The following is a 24,106-nucleotide window of genomic DNA, read 5'->3' on the forward strand; positions in this document are numbered from 1 at the left end:
TCACCTTTGGCCTGAATTGAGCTCTTCTTTCCTTACAGTATTATTATTATTATTATTTTCTATACCGACCTTTTATCCTGCCTCTGCCTCTGCCACCGAAGAAAACGGGCTTTTCCTGGAATGAAAGAGCTGGTAAAACATTTGGCAATACATTTGAATTTTTATTAAGATACCGTGGCTCGTGATAGACGAGAGCCCGAGTTTCGGTTTGCACGTAAAGGCAGCATCTTTTAACCGCCCACACTGTTGCCGAACAGGAGCTGCGAAGAAGCAGCAGCCGGAGCGACAGACTGTGGGCTAAGTTTGTCCGCCCTGGCTTACCATCACGAGTCTACGGGTCTTTGTTTCTGTGATGAACAAGTACCTCTGCTTTCGCTTAAAATTCACACCCAAAGTAGAGGCGTTAGAAACGGTCAAGTGTGCTCGTGACATTTTGCATAGTTTGTAGCACAGACAGAGAAACAGGAAAGGAGAGAGGGAGGGAGAAGTGCGAGCGACTCCAAAGTTGACACTTCGCTGTCATGTTTGGTACTTGTTGAATAGGCTGTGTACAAACACAACACTGCAGTGTGTGCGTGGGCGGCTGCGTGCTGGGAACAGGTAGGGCTGCTGTTATTTTACTTTGTTCTGCAAGTGGCCTTCAAATTATGTTTACATTACATTCTAACCTTTAGTTAATGGCAACAGTAGCGTTGCTCCTGGTAGCCATTGATCTCAGCTAGTTAGTGAGTAATCAGCTCTGTGGGCGAATATTAGTGGGTTAATATCTGTTCAGTATGTTTATTACCAAATGTTTTATTTGAGGTTCGAGTTCACTATGGTTGTCTGGCGTGGAAACTCATTGCTTCTTAATTTTGCTGTATGTTAATTAAGAACCAATTTCTTTCTGTTGCCAGAGTCTTCTGTATCATCATGAGGCTTTAAGGGCACAGGGAGGACAGTGATGGCAGAGCTGGAGATTGACCAATCCAACCTTCCACGTGTCCAAGAAGGTAGGCTTATACACTCCCACACAGACCCAACTTTAGCAGCTATAGAAAGTTCAAGAGAAAAGTGGTTCTTTGTATGTCTGGAGAAAAGCTTTGTGTGTGTGCGTGTTTAGCCTCTATACATGCAGGTTAGAGATCATGGGCACTTACTGAGCTACAGACATGGAGCCCGTAAGAGTTTTTATTGACACTCTAGCTAAGAGCAGACTTGTCTACCCTTCTGTTTGAGAGAGAATGAGAGCGACCACTTTGTATCCTCTCATTTTTGTGTTATGACTAACTTAAATCAGTGCTCTGTATCTACATCGGATAAGAAGTGTCTTGTTGTGTGTTGTGGCTGATGCAGCAGACAGTGCAGATTTAAGTGCTGTGCTGCATGGTAACAGGAATAAAGCTGGTACCGAATTGTCTGTTAGGAAATCTAAAAAACTCTAGTCTATTTATTGCAGTCAAATTGAATTGCTTTGTATGAAGTCACGAGAAAAAAATAAACACACAGTGATCTGATGATATTTCAATCAAGTTTAATAATTGTTCAAATGTACTAAGCATCTAAAAAGAACTGATCGTCTTTTATGAATCACTATCTAACAAAGGAAACGTGCGCATCATTAACGCTGTTCAAACAACTGAAGTATGAGCAGGGTTTTTCCCTGCAACAGGTTGGTCTGGCCTTTCACCAAAGGAAAATCACCAGGACAAAAATATTTTTAACCAGCATTTTCTAAGTAGGGGTTAGTTTGCCCAATCTTAAAAACAAAACCATTTTTAATTATTGCACGGCCAGAAATAACAAGCAAATGCAAGCATTATAAAAGGTAACAAAACCTCTTTGTCCAAGCTTTATTTGAACCAGTCATTTTTATGTGCGCAGTCAATCCCCCAAAAGGCTGAGCGTATAGAGTTTGGGAGAGCAACCACACAGGAAAGACTAAAGCCAGGTAAAATAAGGCTGGAGTACAAAGTTGTTGTGTACAAAGGGTCATGTTGCATTGCTTTACAGAGATTGATCTCATGAGTGACAGAACTGGCATGCTGGATGCAGATAAGAGCAAAGAATGAGATAGCCGGGATATGTGAATCCATGGGAAAGAAATGGGAATTCAGCTCAGATGAAGGTGCTCTGCAAAATACTCACAATTATGTGCTTGTTTTTTTTAGCTTCTCTAACTATACTGAATATGCTAGACAATAAATTCATATTTGTTTAAAACATTTTAAATGTATTGTGCTGAATAATTTTCAATCTATAGCTTAAAATGACTCTGAAGAAAATGACGCTAAATTGATTTTTATCTGCTTGCATGTAAGTGTGGAAACATTCACAGGTTAGGAACTTGTAAGCTGTCGCCTCAGTGAAGACTCATTCTTTGGCATGTCCAAGCTAATGAATGGGATAGAAGTAGGTCTGCGAGTCTTTTTATCAAGGGAGATAATTCAGCACTCCACTCTTGTTTCCACACACAAAGGGCACACTGTGCAGCTTAGCATTTTTATGCTTTATTGAGCAGGGGCCAGTGCACAAACAAAGCCAGTAATAGCACCTATAAACTTGTCAATGAGGCAATTGCAGTATGTAAATCATCTGTCTGGTCACTGATTTTTTTTTTCTTTATCCATTATCTTTTTTACCAGAGAGACATTTTCTCTTTTTAGTTCTGCGATGGTTTACTTTGTGTTCTTTTGTGCATGCATATGCTTCCTTTTTCCTAAGAGCCAAAGTTTCCCTTGTCCCTTTCCACCTTCACTTTCCTCACCATTTAAGAGCCCCGGCAAAGTCAGCTTTCTTTGTTTCCACTGCACCCCTTATCAGTTCCTGTTTTTTCCCTCCTCTCCTGCTCCTGATATAGCCTGATGTGCTGAGGGAATGCAGCTCCCAGAGGAATTCCCCCCCCACCTCCCCCTCATTCCTAATTTCACTCTCACCAACTGACCCAGAGTCCCAATACCCTCACCTCTCTTTGTTCTCCCTGACAAACTGGTCTAGTTCAGGAGTTATTTGGCCCAGTATGCTGCGTTTATAGCACAACACAAAGATCTGTGGGATGGCCAGGCACTTCGTGGTGGAATCTTGTGCAGAAAAAGCAGTGAGGAGGAGAGCAGAACAGTCCAGAGAGGAAGGGAGCGAGAGGAGAGAGCATGTGGGCGGTCAGTGGGGGATTTTGGCTGAAAATAGAACCCTTGTCATTTCTCCTTTAGCCGGTTTCTTTGTTTGGCAGGCATTTGCAACTGCTGCTATCCAAGTAGCTGTGAAGATGAAAGTGAAATATCTCTGTCTGTGTTTGAGCGGCTGTTCCTGCGCGCTGGATCATAGACATGATCTGCATAATTTTGTTTTGGAAGATCGGCTGTTAGTGCGCTAATAAAAATACATTCACCTATGTGTTTCTGTATTATGAGTGAAGGTTGCAGTTGAAAAAAATGCATTTAAATGTATGGAAAACAGACTTTTCCATACGACTGTCTAGGCTTTAAGGTCATAGCCGTGGTAGGTTCTTGCTTAAAAATTGGATATTACAAAAGTCAAACTAGTGGGGAGCTCTGTGCTATACAGTGATGCTGACTCAGGCTTTTTTTTGTTTATTTTTTTGCTTTTTTTACATTATGTTTTTGCTTTGTACTCTTTCTCACTCTCAGTGGATCTTATCCTTGTTTTTTCCAAACGTAGCATTAATTTTTTTTCCCTGCTGGATCTTTGATTCACTATCCTCTTAGAAAACAGACACAACCCCATTAAGGACCTTCATTAAGAAGCTTACAGTTGGATTGCCTGCAGTCACACTGAGCATATGTTTTTTGGGGGGGATTGGTGGCTCTGAGTGTCTCACACCTTGTTTCACAAAACCTGTTTAGAAGTAACAATTGTGAAGTCTCTGTTTCCAACCCCTATAGCAGTGCTGTGGAAAAACAAGTTCGCCCACAATGCAGACACACCCACATGCACATCCATGCTCATGCCAGAGAAGACTGTCATTTCTTTCATTTTCCCCTCATTTTCCGCTTTGCTCTTCTTTCTTCGTTGGATTCGAAGAGTAAATTGTTTGGACTTGTCATTTTGTACCGTCGGATAAAATCAATCCTTCGACTTAAACCCTCCTCACCGGCAGACTGGACCCATAAGGGCAGGTTAGAGATCCATTTAGCGGATAGTCTCTTAAGCTCAGCGACAGGTGTAAGTGGTAATGCATGTCTGTTTTGGTAAAATTCTCAGTGTAGGCTTGTAGGGTCGTTCGTGTTGTAAAGAGGCTTCCTTTGGGGCTTTGTGCTGTCTGGGTGATTTTCATGGCCTGTGACAGTTGAGCCTCTCTAGATTGAAACCTACTCCTCAGAGACTTCTTCTTAGCAGGTTGTTTTTTTTTGTTGTTGTTTTTTTTTTACTGTCCTATTGTCAAACAAGGAAGAGCCTTTGATTGTCTATAAAACGTTGGATACAATTGTGTTTTGTATAAATGAAGAAAATTGTTATAAGCATTATAGGATTAGGCGTTAGTGGTCAAGATAAAGTTCAACAAAATGCGAGAGGAATGCATATTTAGATAGGTATGAGTTAGATATGAATGAATGTCTTGAAACATTCTTCAAGCTTGGAATGGATCAAACACCTGATGTTATATTTGTATTCACCTGCTGTCCTGTAATCCTAATATATCCCTATTAGAATGAATGTCGACTCCACCAACTTGTTGTCGTCATCAGTATTACCATCTAATACATCTCCAGATAGTAAGTACATTTCAGAGATCTGTCTGCCTTTTATTTAAAACCTTTTTTTTTTTTTTTTTTTTTTGGGGTAAATGTGTACTTCATTTGTCTATACACCTTTAATAATAACACGCTGCTCTCCATTAAGCATCCTCAAGCAAGTGGCAACCTGACCCCTGAACAATCCAGTGCAATTTAACACAACAGCCCTGGCACAAATTCTTTTTTTTTTTTTTTTTATACCCGCTCATATTAATAATTTTTTGTTGACAGTTATGTGTTTATTTTGAGGCTGTGGTTAAAGGTAACATTTTCCTGGACATCTGTCCATCCACTTATTCAACTTATGGTCACAGCTGCCTGGGTACAGACTTTACCAATCTGTCACAGGGCTAGAAGGAAGAGCATTAGAAGTGTCTCTCAGTCTAAAAACTTACAAGCATCAGAAATTGAGTAGCTTTGATAGTATGTAAGCTCATGCTGGTGTACCCAATTGTCCAAGCAGTATATATCACTACTAGGTTTTCCTGAAAGTTTAGAAATATTATCTGTCTATATATCCTAAAAAAGGCTAAAAGAATAAAAAAAAACAAAAAACAACAATATCAATGTAAAATGTGTTATAGCCTGCATATAAATTTTAAGCTTTCACAAGCTAATCAGGTTATCTTAAACAACTGAAAGCATGTGTGCAACATTTGTGGAGCCATTGTCTCCACAACCGTTACACAGCCCGCTGTGTTGGGCTCAGTGGATGGATTAGCAGAAGGACAGGTGTTTTTAATTGGCCCAGTCTCTGGCTCAGCATGAAAGGTTTTCAGCAGTGAGCTAAATCTCCTCTTAGACACTGTCCTCTGTCGTTCTTTTGCTATTTAGAAGCCTCCATTGTACGAAAAAGCAACTCTCTGGGTTCCCTGATGAAAATCTATTAGGTAGCTACCGGTAAGCGGTTTTGGCGGGGTCACTGTAAGCTGTGTGAGTGGAGAAATGGAAGAGTTGGAGAAACATCTAAGCCACAATGCTGCTGTCTGTGTTCATTTTCTCCTGAGTAACGTTTGAGTTTGTTTGCGAGATCTTTAAATACCGATAAGAAGCTACTGTGCCTCATTAAGGACTACAGTAAGCACTTAATATGTTTATAGTTTAGATTAGAATAACAATTGTATAATTCTTATGTTCTTAAGTCTATGTTAAAGTGCTAGTCTTTGCAGCATTCTCTGGTGAGAGTTCACTAATGACATATCTAGCAGCAGGTGGCCAGACTATTGGATCACAGGATATGAAAGACTTGTGGCTTGATATGGAGTACCAGACAGAGTTGTAATACAGCAAGCTTGTAGTTAAAGCCTTTGGATTTATGTCAGCCTTACAGCTTTCATTCGACACACTGTACATTTGTACCATCTGCAATAACTTAAAGGTTTGCAGTCAGCTGCTCTTAAACTTTGCATATTCATTTGGTAGGCATAGTGAGCACATAAGTGAAAGAAAAGCATGCATCTCGGCATCTCTTAGCATCCTTTTAACAATGAGCGAATGACTTTGTGTGTTGTACTGCTGTTACTGTTAAAAGCTGCTCACACACACGTGTAGCACATGAGCATCGCTCAGGACGGTGGAGCTGCTATTTTGCTCTAAAAGTCTGTGACTGCTAATTTTGGGCACTTGAATCTTTCTCTGAAATGCAGCTACCCTGCTATAAACATTTTATAAGATCCTTTCATGTATTTAACAGTGATGCCAGAGTGGTGGACGGTTGCTTTTTCCAGTTTAAAGGGACACTCCTCTGCTTTTGTCTGTGTCGTGTAAACATCCATCATAACACACAGCACTTGTATCCTATTGTTTCCCTTTGGACAGACTGTTGGACCAAAAGCAGCACAGTTCATCCAAAGGCTTAGCTTTTGTTTTTCGATGGAGCCATTGACATCCATTCCTGACTGCTGTCGGTTTTCTGTTGTTTTAGTAATCGTCAGCCTCTGAGAACTCCTCACTTTATTAAACACTTGTATCCCACCCCTTCATTCATTTGTGAGCACTTTGTAACTGTTTGTAAATGTTGCTGTTGTCTATTGTTTCAGTGTGCCAGTGTTTTGCTGTGCTGGAGGATGGAGCGCTGGCACACAACCTGCAAGAGCAGGAGAGTAAGTACAAAGTTAAGCAGCTATTTGACAGCTGCATACTGTGCAAGCGTCTACTAACTTCTATTATGTGAGCTGCACTCCATTCTGTCTCAGTGAACCACCACTGTATGTTGGGTTCATCTTTTCCTGAAGTATTCACAACCGCAGTGTTATGCTGCAGACTTGCCAAGGACTTTAGAATTGCACTGGTGTGCCAAATAATGCAATCCAAAACAACAGCTCCCTCGAGTATTTTAATTACGCAACCAAAATTTTATGAACACTTTTCAATAAGTGTCAACTCTCGCACAGATGTATATGTACTACATAACATATACATATGTATTTCCATGAAAGCCTTTTTGGTTGCTGCTGTGGTGTCTCTGTACATCTTTGTAAAAAAAAAAAAAAAGCCATACAATTTGGTATGTATTTTTAAGATTCCTCGAAAGTGTCATCACTGAAGAGCTGGCATGCAGCAAACCATGTTTCAGATAATCAAAACATTCATAATGATTTAAAATGAAAACAGATTTAAAGTTCAAATGCAATATAGTAAATATTAATTCATATGTAATAGATCAAATACGGTCCCTTTTGATACTTGCATTGCACGTTGCCTTACTATCTCCCCTTTTCTCTGCCTTGCACTTACAGTCGAGCAATACTATACCACCAACATTCAGAAGAACCAGCTTGTGCAGAATGACATCCGTGTAGCCAAGAAGCTGCAGGATGAAGAGGAGGAGCAGCAGGCCCAGCAGAGTGCCCTTCAGAGACAGGCCTCCAGACAACTGTAGGTGACTCCTCAAAGCACACTCCTGCAATAACCACACTGTGCTACATGCAACCCTTACGCGACTGCATGGAAATTTATTGCACAAATTTATGTCTTCTTTTACTTTGCTGCATGTTATGTTGATTATTGTATCCATAAATCACAAATATGAGAAGTAATTTTCTTCTGCGACTGCTTTGTAGAGAGGAGCAGGACTTTGAGTACGCCCGTGTGATTCAGGAAGAACTCCAGAGATGTGCTGAGGAGGCTCAGAGGAGGGAGCTGGATGATGAGGTGAGCTTTTACTCACATCTCTTTGCTTACATAGCATATTTTATTACCAACCTGTGCATAAATATTTTTTTTTTAAAAAGCAATGTGTATTTAATCTTCTTTTACAGTACCCAACATTCAAAAAAATAAATCTACCTTTATGGAGATAAGAAGAGTCTGGTTGGACCCCTTTGAAATGAGATGATGCATACATCTCAAAGGGTTTACCCAAATATTGGAACTTTATCATAACCTTAAATGGGTTATTTACCTTAGCACCCATGCTCGCTATAGCCTAGGTTAACTGGGGAGCTTAACCATGAGCTGTCATGCATTTAACCAAATAGGGAGAAACCTGTTAGGTTTGGTAACTTTGAACATATTTGATTTTAAAAAAAAATCTTATCTTTAGCTCAGTTGACTTTGATGGAAAGTGTACTAGTGTTATAATACTACATGGCTGGTAAGCTCATCTTACTATAATATACAAAATCTCTCTCTGTCTTTCTGCATGTTCATTTTTTATGTGTGTGTGACCGCCAACACCTCCCTAGATGATCAGGAGAGCATCCAAACTTGGCACACAGGTACATCTTAGGCCCATGAAGGTTCTTATCTATATCAGATATTGTGATGTTGTAACTAGCAACGGGATAAAATAATCTGTTTTCAGCATTACTGTCCCTATAACACTTTATGAAAGTATTTTATCATTTTTATGATAGTTTTCATGACAGTAGTATCTGATTTATATCCACAAATTTTCAGTTATATTTATCCTGATGTCATCATAATATATTACCTGGCAGCGACCTGCTAATGTTCTAAAAGAACCTGTTTTTTTTTACCTGTTTTCTGTTATTTCAGTTTCAAAATAATTATATCTCATTCATATACATAAAAGCTGAATTATACATGATCTCTCGTGTCTTCATGTTGCCTAGTAATCAATCAGCAGTAGGCTAAAATTACCCTTTTTTGCATTTATTCACCTTAAACGCCTTATAATATCATCATTTTAATGTCACAGCGCACACAGGTCAAACAATACAGTAGCATGAGCATGCATTTGTATTTTAAATGTATTTCTTAATGTGTATCTCTTTCTTGTGCAAATCTATAGTTTTAAAGTCAAGTCAAGTTCAAACCACTATAGACTATTCTAGAAGATATAGACGTGATCCTTGAATGAAAGATGTGCAAAGTAGAAAATTAGTTTTCCTCTACCAGCCACTCATTTTTGTCATTTTTAATTTAAAAGCTCCATGGTATTAACTCCGAACTGAACGGTTCCCCTGATAATAAGATAAAAAACCTTGACAGCAAACTTTGCAAAGTAAAATATTGTGAGGGATTTGTTCCTGAAAGAGGAACAAATCCTTTTCCATGGGCATCAAGTTGCTGGCAGTAACCAGAGCAGAACAGGATACTGTATGAACAAGTTTACCTTCAGCACAAACTAATACTTGGAGAGATACTCGTTTCCCGTCTGTCCTTGGAAGTATGAGCATTTCTTTCTTTTGTTAAAAGGGATAGCACAAATATATATTTTTTTAACTTTTTTTGTATGATATGCATACAAACTTACAAAACAATGTGAAAAAAATCAGGTGAAAAGTAAGGAAAAATCTTTTTTTTTATAGGATTTAGTGATGGTAAAAGGTAAATTAATACCACTGGCATTCCCCTTTTAAAGTCAGTGAATTCACACACAGCACAGGGACTCATAGGCATTTATGGCACTTAGGATGTATTTATATATCATTTAATTATGCGCCTGTTACAGGGAGTATCATATGGCTCATTCTGCTCACACTTAGGACTAACTGAGTAAATAATGAATCCCACTGGCAGCAAAGTGCTGCTCTGGGCCTCGGGTGCATCCATCGCTCCAAAAGAGGGCTTTAAAAGCACGGTCAGCTGTTTAGCACAGTCGTTCAAGCGATGATGGCTCAAGCAGTTTCACCGGTGCTTAGCTCCAGACATGGACCAGCAAGCGCTTTATCCAGAATGCATTCATATGTGCGCATTTAGTCATGCAAAACTTGCACACTGTCGTATTCTCAATTTTGTTGTTTAATATTTTAATCTCTAAATAAATCATTTAGATTCTAATAAACTCTATTACAGAATGATGGCTTGAATGTTTTAGCCCCATTAGCTCTATGTATAGGAATATTACTTCTGACTGAAAATATTTCAACAGAAATGTATTGCTATGAAACTTTGTACTTACATTTATGATCTTGGGAAAAAGAAACCTATGACATCAGCGATCTCCTGATCATTTCGTTAGCGTTGCCATGAAATTAACAACTAACTAATACTATGATCAAGTTCAGTTCCTTAGTTTATCAACTGATATTTGCAAAATTAGTGCCATGTCTATTATCCATAGCTGCACTTTGCTTTTAGTGCTTATTGGTTTAACAAATTATGCATTTTATGACGTGTCGATGTGAACTCGATAGCATGATGACATTATCATTTAGATGAATCACTATTTGACCTGAGTATAGCCTCAAAGATGTACAAGGTGTATCTGTTCATAAAATACGGTATTATGCAAAAGGCTCGACCCTCATTTCTTTACATTTTCCTGGGAAATAGATGCTGCAATTTAAGCATATTTTTGAAATGCAGTGTATAAGGCAAAAACAGATTTTGTGCAGTTTTAAGAAGCTTAAAAGTCAGTTTTTGGTATGACCACCTTTTTTTCAACACATCCTTAACTCTCTTAGGCGAGCTTTCTTGTAATTTCTGTAAGTAGTCTTCAGGAATAGTTCTCCATTGAAGGACATTTAAAGCCCTTCTTTGGATGTTGGCTTCCTCTTGTTCCGTTTTCTGCCACAATGTTTTAATAATGTTGAGATCTGGGTTCTGAGACGCTATTGTCTGTTTTTCAATCTAGCTATGCTTTTATGCACTGTGATTGGCATCAGTGTCATGATTTTAAAAAATAAATAAAGCTATTCCCATTCAGATGCTTTCCAGATGGTGTTGCATGCTGGATCAAAAACGAACAGTAATTTTCTGCATTCATAATTACATCAAAACTCTAACCATGACAGCGCATCCACTGTGTTTTAGACACTGTAGACACTCACTGTTATCCTTCTGTCCTGATCTCCTGTAGAACCAAAATATTAAGATTTGGTTTATCTCTCCATAGGACTTCCTGCCACTCATTTTATTTTAGTCTAGTTCTTGTGTAATTTGGCATTCTTAAGCCTTTTCCCTTTCTTTATGAATGGCTTTTTGACAGCCACGCTTCCACTGAGACCATTTCTAGGTGGCCTCAGTGAACACTACACGGATCAACTGAAGGGCCATGCATCAAAGTCATGTGTCAGGTTTTTGCTGGATTTTTTTCCCCCTATTTCTTGAAGACATGTCTTTCAGCTTTTCAGATCAAAGTAGCAGATGTGTAACTTCTCTTGTCTCCACTTTAGTTTTCTCAGTGTGTTTTTTTTAAGGACACTTTGCACACCATCCCAAGATACTCCGTGCCCTTGGTAATCAGTACAAAAATATTATTTTATGCTATCAAACTTTGTTATCTTTGACATTTTTTTATCATGCTAACAAAATGGCAACAGTTGATGTGCTTTTGTGACAGGCTGCTAGTAACAAAGTGCCTAAAGATTCAAATTAAAATAAGCTCTTTATTCCTCCCTTCACTTTGGTCTCTTTTTTATGCTTCAGTGATTTACAAGTAAATGTTAAATGGCTTAACAAACAAAAAACATTCCTCTGAAATTGCTCGTGTGAAGTTTGTCTCCTTAGACACAAGCTATAAAAGAAATCAGCCGTGGCTCAAGATGCTTACACAGTGCTGTACATCTAGTTTTAATATAAACAAACATGAGCATGACCATCTGGTTACAAATCCAAGTTTGCAATATAAATATAATGCTTGGATAGCTGTTTTTACATGTATCTATCTCCTGTTTATGGTATGGAAGTGAACCTCTACAGAGCTGTAAATACAAAAACAATTCATCTTGCAGCCAAAACATGGTTGTCCAACCAGATGGTTCTCATCAATCACCACTCCCACGGTGTTTGAATGTTCACACACAAGGCAAATCCTGCCCTCCTCAATGATGCTGTCTTGATGCATTTTGTATAACTTGCTTTACCAAAAAGAAATTCATCTGATTCTTTGAATAACATGAATGGTGTCACTGAGAAACGAGAAGTCTATTGTGCTGGAAAAAGTCATCGACTCAGCCATGAAAACTCTCCAGCTGGCCTGGTTGTCTGTTTCACATGGCTACTACAGCAAAATATTTTCTCTACATGGCAGTTTCCTTTTTGGAGAAGGCTGTGTACAAAAGCTCCTTGTTTGGAGGGTGTGAGGTCATAGAGGGCTATAAAATTCCTTGATCATTAGTAAAGGGGTTGGGTTTGAACTCTGTGGTTTACACTTTACATTAAATGTAAACCCTAGTTTACTTTTTTGGCTCTGCAGTATTTTCTTTTTATGAGTGTTGACGTGGGGATCAAATGATGGACTATTAGCGCACACGTTAGCTTGCTTTCCATAATGACAGGGAGATCAGAGGTGTTGATTAAATATTTGCCTCCCTGTAGATCGTGTCTTTAATTAAGGAACAGAAGGCATCAGGCTGTGCACTTTTAAATGCCAGATCCCTGTGGCACTGCACGCCTAACCTGCCATGGCAAGCTGCTGATTGTCTGCTGATGCTGGCAAAGTGGCTCACACAAATGTCCTGATTGCAAGGCAAAAGCAGCTGTGCTTGCTTTTGCTTATGATTTATGTTGTAAATGCTGCCCACAGAGGGAAATCTCATAGAATTCACTGGTTGAATTTTGATGATTTATTGGTAGCACAAAAAAGTAGCACTCAGATACATTGAAGCTGGACCGTAGAGACACACAGCTGCTCTGGTAAGACCAGACAATCCCCTGTGACAGTGTTACTTCAAGTGGAGCAGTGGCATTGATCTGCTTCTGCTGTAAAAGTTTACTTTTTCTTAATTTTTTCTTACAGGTTCTATTCAGTCAGAGTTCTAAATCCTGTGGTGTCTCTGGCCACCCAGAACAGAATTAGTTAAATGACTGCTATTAAGATGTCACATCACCTCACAGCAGTATCAGATCCCCCAACATAACTCTGCATGTCCAATCTAGTAAGATTCCTGTCTTCATGTAAAAATGTGGTCTAAGGTTTTGGTCCATTTTGGTTGTTACCTCACCAATGAGAGCAAATCTAAAGGAGCTACGCGAGTTTAAAGAGTGGTGTGAGGTTTAAACCGACGAAGGAATATCTGGAGCCCAAGACAGCTCTCTGCTACATTATGAACAAAAGCAAAATCATCCATATGGGATATATTAATTCATGGATAAGATTTTCCTTCATTGTCAAATTGCAGCTGTTGATTTTATCTATGTTATATTGCCCTCTGTTGGTGGAAAAGGGTACAATGTATGTGGAGCCTCATTCTTGCAGTTATGTCGACTCATAGTTCCACATCAGTGTAACCCGACCATTTATTGTGTCATTCTTTTAATCGGGGAAGCTCAGTTTTTTTGTTTTTTGTTTTATAATTTAGTCTTTTATTTGCTCTTGGTTTTTTTTGTTTGTTTTTTTTACTATGTCATACACTAAAAGATTCTGTCATTCTTCACATTATTTTATAGAAATGCCTTACATGTTGTTGGTGAATCTTGTTGAAAACTAAACTGGAAAATAGAAAAATATCTTTGATTAAGTGCTTATTTGATGGAAGAGATCATTTTATCTGCTGAAAGTCATATTTGTGTACACACTGGCCTTGTTTCCACAGGAAATTGCCAAACGGTTGCAAGAAGAGGAAGAGGAGAGTATCAGGAGACGAAGTAGAGGGTCAGGGAGCCATAGTGAAGGTAAAGCTTTATTGTATATAGTTATGAAGGTTGTTTAGAAATTTTCACATTGTTTAAATAAAATGTTTTGGGGTTTTTTGATATTTTTAGTGGTTTGCAGAAGGCTTTGTTATACTATAGGACACAACCTGGCATTATTTAGCTTCTTACTAAACATTCTTGGCTCTGCTTGTGATCATTACTGCAGCTGTATTTAAATCACTCACCACAGATACTACAAGGCCATGAACAAAAAAGTTGCTCATTTGTTCATGAATATCTTCATGGTTTTTTTTTTCTTACTTGCTCTCATGTTTGTTTTGATATTGTCTTTAACGCATGGAATTACATTTACAGCATTTGCAGGGCTCATTCTTGTATGTAAATGCATGGAAATATGTCAGTTATATTTCATCCATTTATACTAATTGTAGATTGTATTGCTGTGTTACCTCATCATTAATAATAATCACTAACAGACTCACCCACCCACCCTTTTTTGTTTGCATGTTTGGCATTGCCAAAGGCAGCACAAGTGACCCTGCACTGCTATCCCTACAACAGCACACACACAACAGCGTTTGCCAGGGGGAAGAGCAGTACCCCAGCACCACCACCAGGTGGCGATCATCTACTTCTCACTCAGACATAACTGGGCCTCAGACTAACTCCCCAAGGGGGTTAGCAGCTCAGAAAAATACAACTTCATGGTCAAATCAAGGACACCCCAATTCCATTAGGCAAATTAGGAGTGAATTGAGAGAGCCTTTGTGTGAAAATTCAGATGACTCGGACACAGTTTTCTCTGAACAGCTCTCTGTTTGGTCCCAGAGGCTGAATGAAAGATTCAACACTGCACCTGCTCGACAGCGGGCATCTTTACATCAGCCACAAGAGAGAAATTGCAGAAGAGTTTACTCTCGTAGAACATTCTCAGACGAGTTCAGGGAGGAGAGAGAAGAGTGGGACGAGGACTTTTATGAAAATGGTGATCTGAATGAAGGGAGGCCTAGGAATCAGGATAAAGAGAGGAAGTACAGAGCTGAGTATGATATCAGAGGTCAGGATCCAGGCTCTCAGTTAGTCGAGTTTAGAGAAAAGCGACGCAGTCAGAGTGAATCTGTTCGGCTGCATGACAGGGATACACACAGCAACAGAGACTTTGCAAAGACCTGGAGCTACAAGGACAGCCCTGACAAACACGTCCGTTTTCGAGATGATAAGAGGAGCTCTCGCAGGGAGCAGAGTGAAAGCAGCCAAGTGTGGAAGATGCTGGCCCGTGTCCTCAAAGAGAGGGGTGTGCCTGTGAAGCTTGGTGGCAATGGGGCGCCACTGCAAATAAGGCCTCAAAGCAGAGACAGCCAGGTGTTTCATGGGAGTGAGGTCTCCTGCGGCGACTCCCAACCACATCAGAGAGCCTTCCACAGAGCTGCTTCCACGAGGCACAGTTTCCATGGAGATATTAGGGAGAGGAAGAGATTGTCATACCGAGAGAACAGTGGGAGAGATCACAGAGAAGACCGAGACAGGCATCATGATAATGGAGAGATTTATGAGATTAGGAGAAGGGACTCAGACCTTTCTAAAAGAGAAAGACAAGGCAGTAGAAGGTGGAGTAACAATGATGAGAGGGGAGAGAGGAATGTAAATAATTATAGAGTCAGGAGGGCAGCAAGCGAGCGGAGGCATTTACACAGGACCGCAGAAGAAAGCTTAAGCTCAGAGGAGGAGCAAGACGTGGAGAGGAGAATAAATGTACCCCGCCGAAGAGCCCCAGGACGTAGCCAAAGTCTCAGCACCAGCAGCAGGGCTTCAACCAGGGATAGGTCAAGGCGCACAGCAGCAGGTAACACTTAGACCTGCAGCCAACTCTAATCTGCAGAGGGAAAGCTTCCAGCATGGTGCTGTCCCTCTCTGTGTACATCTGCTCCTCTCATCTTCCCTTAATCATCCCCTTATCTGGACTTGGGCTTTAGTGGTGTCTTGATTCCTTACTGAAGTGGGACGTTTCCCTGTTTCATATCTACAAAATCAGTGGTCTAAAATAGTCTTTGCTTTGTACTTTAATTCTCTACTTTTCCTTCTTCTAATTCTTTTTTTTTTCTTTTCATCTTGAGGGTTGTAAGATAATTAATTCCAGGGAGTTGCTTTCATTTTGCATCTTTTCACCTTGTGCTGTCATTTCAAATGTCATTGTAAATAACCTTTCCCCGACTCTTTCGGTAAACTTGAATGATTAATGGGTGATGGTTTTTTTTTTTTTTTTTTTTTAACAAATCATGTGCTCATCATCATCACAGTTGCTCAATTTTCTGTGAATTTGACACTGTCAAACTTCATCTTTAGGAGCACCACTTCAACCAGAGCTGAGTGAAACTAATCTGAGCCTGGGGGAGCTGCAGCAGGTTTTAGAAGATGAAGAACTGGCCCTCAAGCTACAGGAGGAAGAGGAAAAGCTGTTTGGGAGGGTAACTGATCCAAGAATTTAACATGAAACACTGTAGTTTAGAAGGTTAGCAGAAAAACAGAAGTTTGGTTTGTTGATCTGAACATTTACTTTCTGTTTCCTCACAGAACTCTCAGCCATCTCAACGTTGTCCTTATCCAGACGGGGACTTCAGAGTAGCACAAGTGGCACAGGATGAGGTGGAATGATAAACTGACATGTCATCAGTATCCGTTTATTTAACATCCAACTGATTAGTAAGATCATGCCTTTTTTTGTGTAGGAAATTGCACGATTCATGCAGAAACAAGAAATTAAATCAAAGCGTAGATCTCGTGAGCTGGAAGGACCTGAGTCTTGGCGTGAGCATAGGGCGATGATAAATCATCATGACAGACGAGCTGCAAGAGAGAGACAGGTTTGTTTGAACATGTGGTTAGGAATTCAAGACAAAGACAAACATATACACAGACCTGTTATGCATATGTGTGAAAGGTCTTTATTGGGTGCTTCTGCCAGCAGAGGTTTTAAACAAGCTGAGAAACCTCTTTGTTCATTTCAGGTCCAACGAGAGAGACTTGACTCAGAGGGCTTTCCTTCCCCGACTGAGGACTGCTCTCCAGAGAACCTTCCGCCAAGTCCCACCACCACTACACCGTAATTAACAAGTTAAATCTCTTAATTAATGCTGTATGTCTGATATTTCAAAAATATGGTGACTTATAGCTGCTACATTTATAGATCAGCCCAGCAGATTAGAAACATTGCAGAGGAATTGGATCCAACCTTCCAGGCGAGGAGGCAAGGCACAATGAGCCTCCAAATGGGACAAATGGGTATTTGAACTGAACTGAAATAAAACCACTGTTGAAACTGTTGAAACAATAACTTGACAGTTCCTTTTCCTCCATTGTAGGTCCAGCTACTCAGCCCCTTCCTGTGCCACAGTCAGGTCTAAATGAAATGCTTGAGGAGCCTACATTTATTCCGCCAACAAAGCGTCAAACAGACAAATCAGGACGAAGTAAATCCAAAGAGAAGAAGGAGAACTGCAAGCAACAGTGATCTCCAACACTGTGTTCTGCTGTAGGCCATACACCGTTTCTTTTAAAACACTTAATCAGTTCAGCTAGAGTTCTCATTGCTTATTATTTTAGGGTTAAAACTGACACGAATAGCATTCACTCAGCTGCCCCTACTAGCACTTTTTTTTAGAGCAGTGGAATAAGGAGACTTTTTAGATTCTCGATTGAGTAAAGACAACATTTTAAAATCATGGCTTTTATAAATGCTAAAGGGAAATGTTGGGTTTGTTATTGTATTGTATTTTATATGTAGTTAACCAGTATACTGTCAGCTGGATCTCTCAGTCCTCCCCAAGTTGTGCCTACACTTTATTTACATTACAAATACACTAAACCATCCAAGTAGACTTCTATGTTCTGCCACCTAGTATATAACTTCATCCCATTGTCTGAATCAGAATACTTTAATAATCCCTAAAGAAATTATGTCTAAACTAGGTATAATGTGGGAAAAATAATTATTTGAACCCATGGTGAATTTGTAAGTTTGCTCACTTATGAAGATATGAACAGTTTTTATTTTATGGTAATTTTATTTTAATGGAGTGAAACAAAATATTAACAAAAATCCAGAAAAAACACATTATATAAAAGTTATAAAATGCTTTGCAACTTGAAGCTTCAGTTCCCTCCCTCCCTCCACAGATTGGATTGAGGTCTGGAGACTTGTTAGGCCACTCCATGACCTTAATATGCTTCTTCTTTAACCACCCCTTTGTTGCCTTGGCGATATGTTTTGAGTGCTTGTCAAATTGGTAGATCCATTCACAACCCCTCTTCAGTGTTCTAGCTGAGGGAAAGAGGTTCTCATCCAAAACCTTCACAGTACTTGGCCCTGTCCATTTCCCTGTTATTGCAGTCAAGTTGTCTGTACTTTTAGCAGGAAAACAGCCCCAAAGCATAATATTTACACCTCCATACTTGTTGTAAGTATGGTGTTCTTTGGATCACACTCAGTTTCTTTACCTCCAAACACAGTTGGTCAAGTTGATGCCAAAGAATTTGATTTTGGCTTCATCTGACCGCAGCACTTTCTCCCATGTCATTTTATTCCACTTCTGAATAGTCGCACAACTGTTTTTACCTTCTCACTAAGCTTCTTGCTGATAGTCTTGTAGTCCATTCCAGCCTTGTGTTAGGTCTACAGTCTGGTCAGTAACTTCCTCTGACAGCTCTTTGGTCTTGTCCATGGTGGTGAAAACTTTGAAATTGATTCTGTGGACAGGTTTGTTTTATACACATCAGATTGCCAGTGTCTGTAATTGATTGACGGATTGTAATTGCCTGTATGTGCGGGGATATAGGCAATCTGTGGGAGCCAGAATTCTGGATTGGTTGTAGAGGATCAACCGATCCTCTGTATTTTTGGTTGAGATTCTGTTGCTCTCCATTAAAATGAAGCTACCATAAAAATTAGAGACTGTTAATTTCCTCTTAAGTGAGTAAATGTACAAATTCAGCAGGGGAGCAAATAATTATTTCCTCCACTCTATTTCTTGGGGGAATCTCCAGAAGCATGTGAACGTTAATCTTTACAAAGAAATAGTGACAAAGTAATCTTGTTTCAAAGCAGTTCTTGTCATGTTTGCTGTTATCCAACGACAATCAAACTAACTTTGTTTACTTTTTATAGATGGAAATCCCAGAAGTTGTAAAACTGGATCACATTAACATAGTGGTAGTGAAAGAAGTCAAAATTAAATGTAATTATTTCCCACTCGAACGAGGAAGTTCATTATACTCTTGCTGACAGCTCATGGAATAAATAAAACTATAGCTCTATGCTATAGCTACATGAAGCTTAGCTGCTACTATTACCTTTTGGAGCTTACAACTACATTTCGCAATCTCTGAAATCCAACACCAAAGACAGACTTTGAACTAAAACACTTGCATGTTTTACCAGGTCACTTTAACACTATTCCTAATGCCAAACAGGAATCTAACAGAAGTGACTGGAAATAATTTTGATGCATGTATTACTATTTATTGGTCTCTCTTTTTGTTTTGTGTATGTTGTTCTTGCTGCCACATTTAAACTCTTTTCTTTACACAACTGAAATACGACACCATGACTGCAACTATTCTGTACATAATAAATACAATCTTTATTGCTTGTTCAAAAATGAGATGTAAGTACAGTGTAAAAATACATATAATCAGTTTTATACAGTACTTTAGACAGCTGAAGACATTTTATAGGAAACCACCGTGAGACAAAATTATACATTCAAACCAAAAGTACATGACATTCATCAGGTAATATTCAGCAGGTATAATAAAGTGCTGCAGTCGTATTAAAATGTCACTGTATGACTGTACTGTAATGTTAACACTTTTTCACTGCGCCACCTGTGAACTTTGAAGTCTTTAACTGATTTTGCTTTGTTGGAGAGGTGACTCATACGCTGCTCTATTACTATAGGCGTGGGTAAACGTTTTCAGGCAAAGCCCACACAGTATATTTCTCAAATGTTCCATGAAGAAACACTTGCCTTTTACAGACCAGGGGAGCAATAGAATTAAAAAACAAAACAAAAAAACGTTTGGTCTAATCTTGCTGCCCACTCTGCTGTTCTAGAAGAAACTAAAAGTAACGCACTCTACTCTACTCTCTCTGGGGGGTTTCCGCTTGGCCCCTGGGTTTAGCTTGCATGTCATTTACATTAGTCAAGCATATTTGTTCACAGGATTTCCCAAGACATTCAAGAGTTACAGCGATAATTGGTGGATTTCCCATGTGGCACTCGTGAGGAATACTGAAAGATTTTCGCAATTGTGTTACTAAGCTTTAGAGCATTTCATTTTTGTTTTTATTCTGACCTGTTGAACGCATACTTGATCTGATAAACACTTAGTCATACAGCGTGCCTTAACATGCTCAGTGATTGTCACAGCTGAACGATTTTTACCTTTCATTTGTGAACCATTCTGTACACTCAGTATTTCACTAATAGGTCTCCCTAGTGCTTCATCTTGAATCGTAGCTTTATCTACTTAAAATAGGGAAGTCCCTTCACTGGGCTTTTTTTGACCAGTTAAGCAACAGTTGGAAAGTCCATATAGTTCCTGGTAAAGTTCAGTGGAGTGGAAGAGGCTACGTGCAATAATGAGTCTAGCTACCTATTTTCACAATTTAACAAATAATAATTATAAAAAAAAAAAAAGACAAACTGTAAATGACCAACAGATAAAACAATTAAAACAACAAAACTGCCATAAACAGCAGGTAGGTTGCTATGTTATGTTGAGGCTTTGAGCATATGTAAAACCATACTACTGGGAGGTAATATAAAGGCTCAGAAAGTAATATGACTAAAATCAGTCTGTTACACCCACTTGCACACTCACCCACGTCGTATTTTCAAACTGAGCAATACTTGGCAGTTTTACCACTCAGGCGTCCAAATAACAGATTAATGACTGTCTATCATACTCTTACTGACTACAGCTGTTTTACAGTGTACTGGGGCAAGTAGACTGAACTTTGAATGCAGTTTAAAAACGTAATGGCAAAAAGGCTAGCTTTTGTTGATTGTTATTTCATGACTGTGTTCACATTTCAAGATGGCAAAAAACCAGCCTGCTGTTAGAATTTACATGGTGAATAACCTATTGTTAAGTCCACTTTCTTCTTTCCCCTCTCAGAATTCCCCTTCCTCTTGTTTCAACAGACTGTGTTATTGAAGGATCACTGAAACTGTATCCAGTTGTTAAAACTGAGCATGATGTTACAGTTTGTTTTGTCCTCTTAGGCCTTTTTACACAGTAGCTTATGCTGTTCTAAAATAAAGACAGCTGGCCTAAGCAACTTGGTATAACAAAGACATTTAAAAAAACAAAAAGTGGCTCAGTATGAAGAACGAAGAATCCCATTTTAGCTGTAAAATCCTGTTTCCTTAAAGGAAAAAGCTACTTCCATGCGGCTTTCTAGCCCAGGGCATTCCATTCATGCAATCAGCTGCTCTGAAGAGTCCTTAGAGTCCAGTGACTCTGAGCTGCAAGTGCTGCCCTGTTCCTGCTGAGCCTCATGGAAACTGCACTCTATTGCAATTAATGTCCTGGGATCATCTGAAGGAGAAAAAGAGGGAAAAAGTAAGCAATTAAAATAGTTAATCACTATGATTCAGGTGATATATTACCTAATCATGAAATGCAAGAGAAATTACCTGTAGGATTTACAATGATTTTTTCATGAATTCTCTTTTTTGTCTTCTTTCTTTTCTGGAGGTTTTTCACAGCTACGATCATGATAATGATGATGGTGACGGGGAACAAGACAAGTATGCCAATGATAACAAACAGTGGCCATATCGGGTCTTGAGCATCTGTTTCAAAACAGCACTGTTATAGTCAACTTTAGATCAGAACTGAAGCAGTATGATAAGAGGAAAAAAAATCATGACTTACCAGAGTCAGGTTTAACTTCTTGGCCACGTGTTGCCTTAGGTATAACTGGAACACACTTAATGTCATTTAATGCATCTCCTTTGACCACAATCTGCTCATTTGGATTGGAGCACCTGGGAGAAACAAGCGTGACAAAAGATTCCCTGTGACTTTTCTGGGATTTATCAAGTGTTTTATTACTGTAAAACATGGTGGTGTTTAGTAAAGGGTATTATCTTACTTGGTACTCCAGGGTTTGCACTTCTGGTGAACTTTGTCGTTATATGTTCCATTTGGACATTTTCTGCAGTCACCTGTGGAGACAGTCAGTGTGTTGATTTGCCATTTAAGCCAACATGTGTAGTGTCTGGACTAAAGTTAAAAGCTTATTATTTGTACTTTTACTTACGATTAACTGTAGGTTCGAAGCCTTTTTCACACGTCTTCACACAGAAGGAACAACGTTCATCACCACAAGTAAGTCCTTCTCTACAGCCACACTTGGTATCAGTTGTGGCAGTGCAGGCTTGTAGAAGGACCTGAGCACCTAAACATACAAAAAGATTAAAAGCTCTTGTAGTACTACAGAAATCTATATTAGCCCAGAATTTAATACACTGCTGATGAAATGCTCTTATATGGTTGTGACTTAATTAATGCACCAACATACCTACACACTGTGTACAAGGGTTACAGCTGTATTTTTTAGGGTGCACTGTATAGGTCCCGGGCTCACAGGGTTTACAAAGTTCTTTTGGGGTTTTACCACACTCCTCGACTAGGTGATTTCCTGCAAAAATAAGCAAGGGAGTAAAATACACATAAATTTCAGTGACACTGGCTCCATCAAAGCTATAATGCATCTTAATAAATGACAAAAGATTTCCTTTTTAAGGTTCATAAGTTATAAGATTGGGGTTTCTAGAAAACTTTGAACTCTAATAACTATATTTACTGCTCTTACACTGGATGTACAGGAATGAAACTGACAAATTCTGTCAGTGACATTTCCCAATGATTGGATATATCAGCTGCATCATCCTTGCCTTTGTTGTGGATTAGGTGAAAAACCACTGAAACTATCTTTGGTTGCATGTGGCCACCGCAGAGGAACTCCTCAAAGGTTGGAAAACAGTCTCAACTTTTTTTTTTCAACATCCAAAGATAATAGCTGGGTTTAATAATGTGGAAGAAAAGACTTCTTTTATCTCACTCGTGAATATACAGTAGGCTAAACTGTAAATGTAGTTTAATTCAAAAGAGCGCCGTTAAAAACAAACAAACAAAAAAGCTGCACATCTGTAAAAAAAACTAATAAATGTAGAGTCTATCTGCAAACTTTTATGAGATTCTGGATCTTTTTTTTTCTTTATTACCTGGGTGACAGCTGTTACAGCAAACATCGTTCCCCTTTAGCGCCCATTCCTTGCAGCCCATCTCCACAACACTGCACTGGATGCGGATGCCCAAAAAGAGAACGATCAGCCAGGCGATTGCAGCCATACTTCAGCTTCCCAGCCTTGAAGATGATACAGCCACTCCAGGAGAGAGTTGATTTAATCCAATCGAAGAATTATTCCAGGTATCTCTTCCACGCGGCACTAATTCGGCTTTTCTCTTTACCTAAATCTGTGTGAGCATCGTTCTGCGCTCTGCACTCATATTAAGCAGACTGTATAGTTGCGACTTCAGCAGTCAGAAAGGTTTTTAACCCTCTTGCCAGCTGAGCGCTTATAAAAAGTGTTGTCGCGGGGGACGGGGGGGGGGCGTGTCACAACGGTGTGACTCAGCATGGTACAATTCATCTACATGCATAGACAGTTTTTTGTCTTTATACAACTACGATGTATTTATTAAAAATAAATGAATTCATTCAAAATACACAAAGAGATACCAAGATATAAAGTTGTCGCTGGCTGTAGGAAAAAGAAAAGCGAAACTTTGCTCAGTCAGATTACAATATTCGTTTCTTTTCCTCTACCAGTAACCAAATAAAGCCGTGATAATGTCGTGTTATGCATGCCTTCAAACTTGAACGACCGTTCAAATCTGTTCTGTTCTTCATAGAAATGTCTGAACTAGGGCTAAACTAGATTTCCTGGAACTTAGATGCAATCGCCGCAATGTGTTTACAACAGCACAGTCAAGTTCTCCACCTGCAAATGTGAAGTTAATTCAAATAGCAGCTTTACTTTCTAGAAGCTTTTGCTTCTATTTGAGTGCATTTACGCAGTATATTGTCTCACAATAAAGCATTAGACTTAACTACCTGTCGTGGAAAGGCTTTGTTATCACGCTACAATAGAAATAAAAGGGATTTTATCTTCATCGTAACTTTTCTGTTTTGTCTCTAACGGGGAAACAGTCATAAAGGGGGATTTTTTTTATTTTTTTATTTTTACTTAATCTCCTGGACTTTATTTTGTCTATACGGTTTTATAAACAAAGCT

The 24,106-nt window shown here is 39.2% G+C and overlaps 2 protein-coding genes across 10 annotated transcripts; one reads left to right on the top strand and one right to left on the bottom strand.

Moving 5' to 3' along the window:
* Nucleotides 1-22,999, top strand: ccdc187 (coiled-coil domain containing 187). Of its 9 annotated transcripts, none has more exons than XM_086277992.1 (14): nt 1-132; nt 897-992; nt 6,773-6,835; nt 7,472-7,610; nt 7,796-7,886; nt 8,420-8,452; nt 13,679-13,757; nt 14,263-15,582; nt 16,083-16,204; nt 16,311-16,382; nt 16,466-16,600; nt 16,745-16,839; nt 16,924-17,018; nt 17,099-22,996. In XM_086277992.1, exons 2-14 carry the CDS (start codon nt 944-946, stop codon nt 17,245-17,247), a joined length of 2,442 nt encoding a protein of 813 aa, XP_086134118.1. In that variant the 5' UTR covers nt 1-132; nt 897-943; the 3' UTR covers nt 17,248-22,996. The 9 variants fall into 9 exon arrangements, with proteins under 9 accessions (XP_086134118.1, XP_086134117.1, XP_086134121.1 ...); XM_086277991.1 differs by lacking the exon at nt 1-132 and adding an exon at nt 258-600; XM_086277989.1 differs by lacking the exons at nt 1-132; nt 897-992 and adding exons at nt 3,503-4,115; nt 4,648-4,712 and having other exon boundaries at nt 17,099-22,998.
* On the bottom strand, nt 19,286-23,428 carry tnfrsf9a (tumor necrosis factor receptor superfamily, member 9a). The gene is made up of 7 exons (XM_086278004.1): nt 23,033-23,428; nt 22,327-22,446; nt 22,066-22,203; nt 21,898-21,970; nt 21,678-21,790; nt 21,437-21,595; nt 19,286-21,338 (listed from the first exon to the last, which is right to left on the bottom strand). Exons 1-7 carry the CDS (start codon nt 23,157-23,159, stop codon nt 21,217-21,219), a joined length of 852 nt encoding a protein of 283 aa, XP_086134130.1. The 5' UTR covers nt 23,160-23,428; the 3' UTR covers nt 19,286-21,216.
* Nucleotides 23,429-24,106: the final 678 nt, after the last annotated feature.

This window comes from Aulonocara sp. 'chitande type north' Nkhata Bay, linkage group LG20 (genome assembly GCF_057382095.1).
Source record: "Aulonocara sp. 'chitande type north' Nkhata Bay isolate Kocher_YH1m ecotype deep benthic linkage group LG20, A_spYH_male_GT1.1, whole genome shotgun sequence".
Lineage (NCBI taxonomy): Eukaryota > Metazoa > Chordata > Actinopteri > Cichliformes > Cichlidae > Aulonocara > Aulonocara sp. 'chitande type north' Nkhata Bay.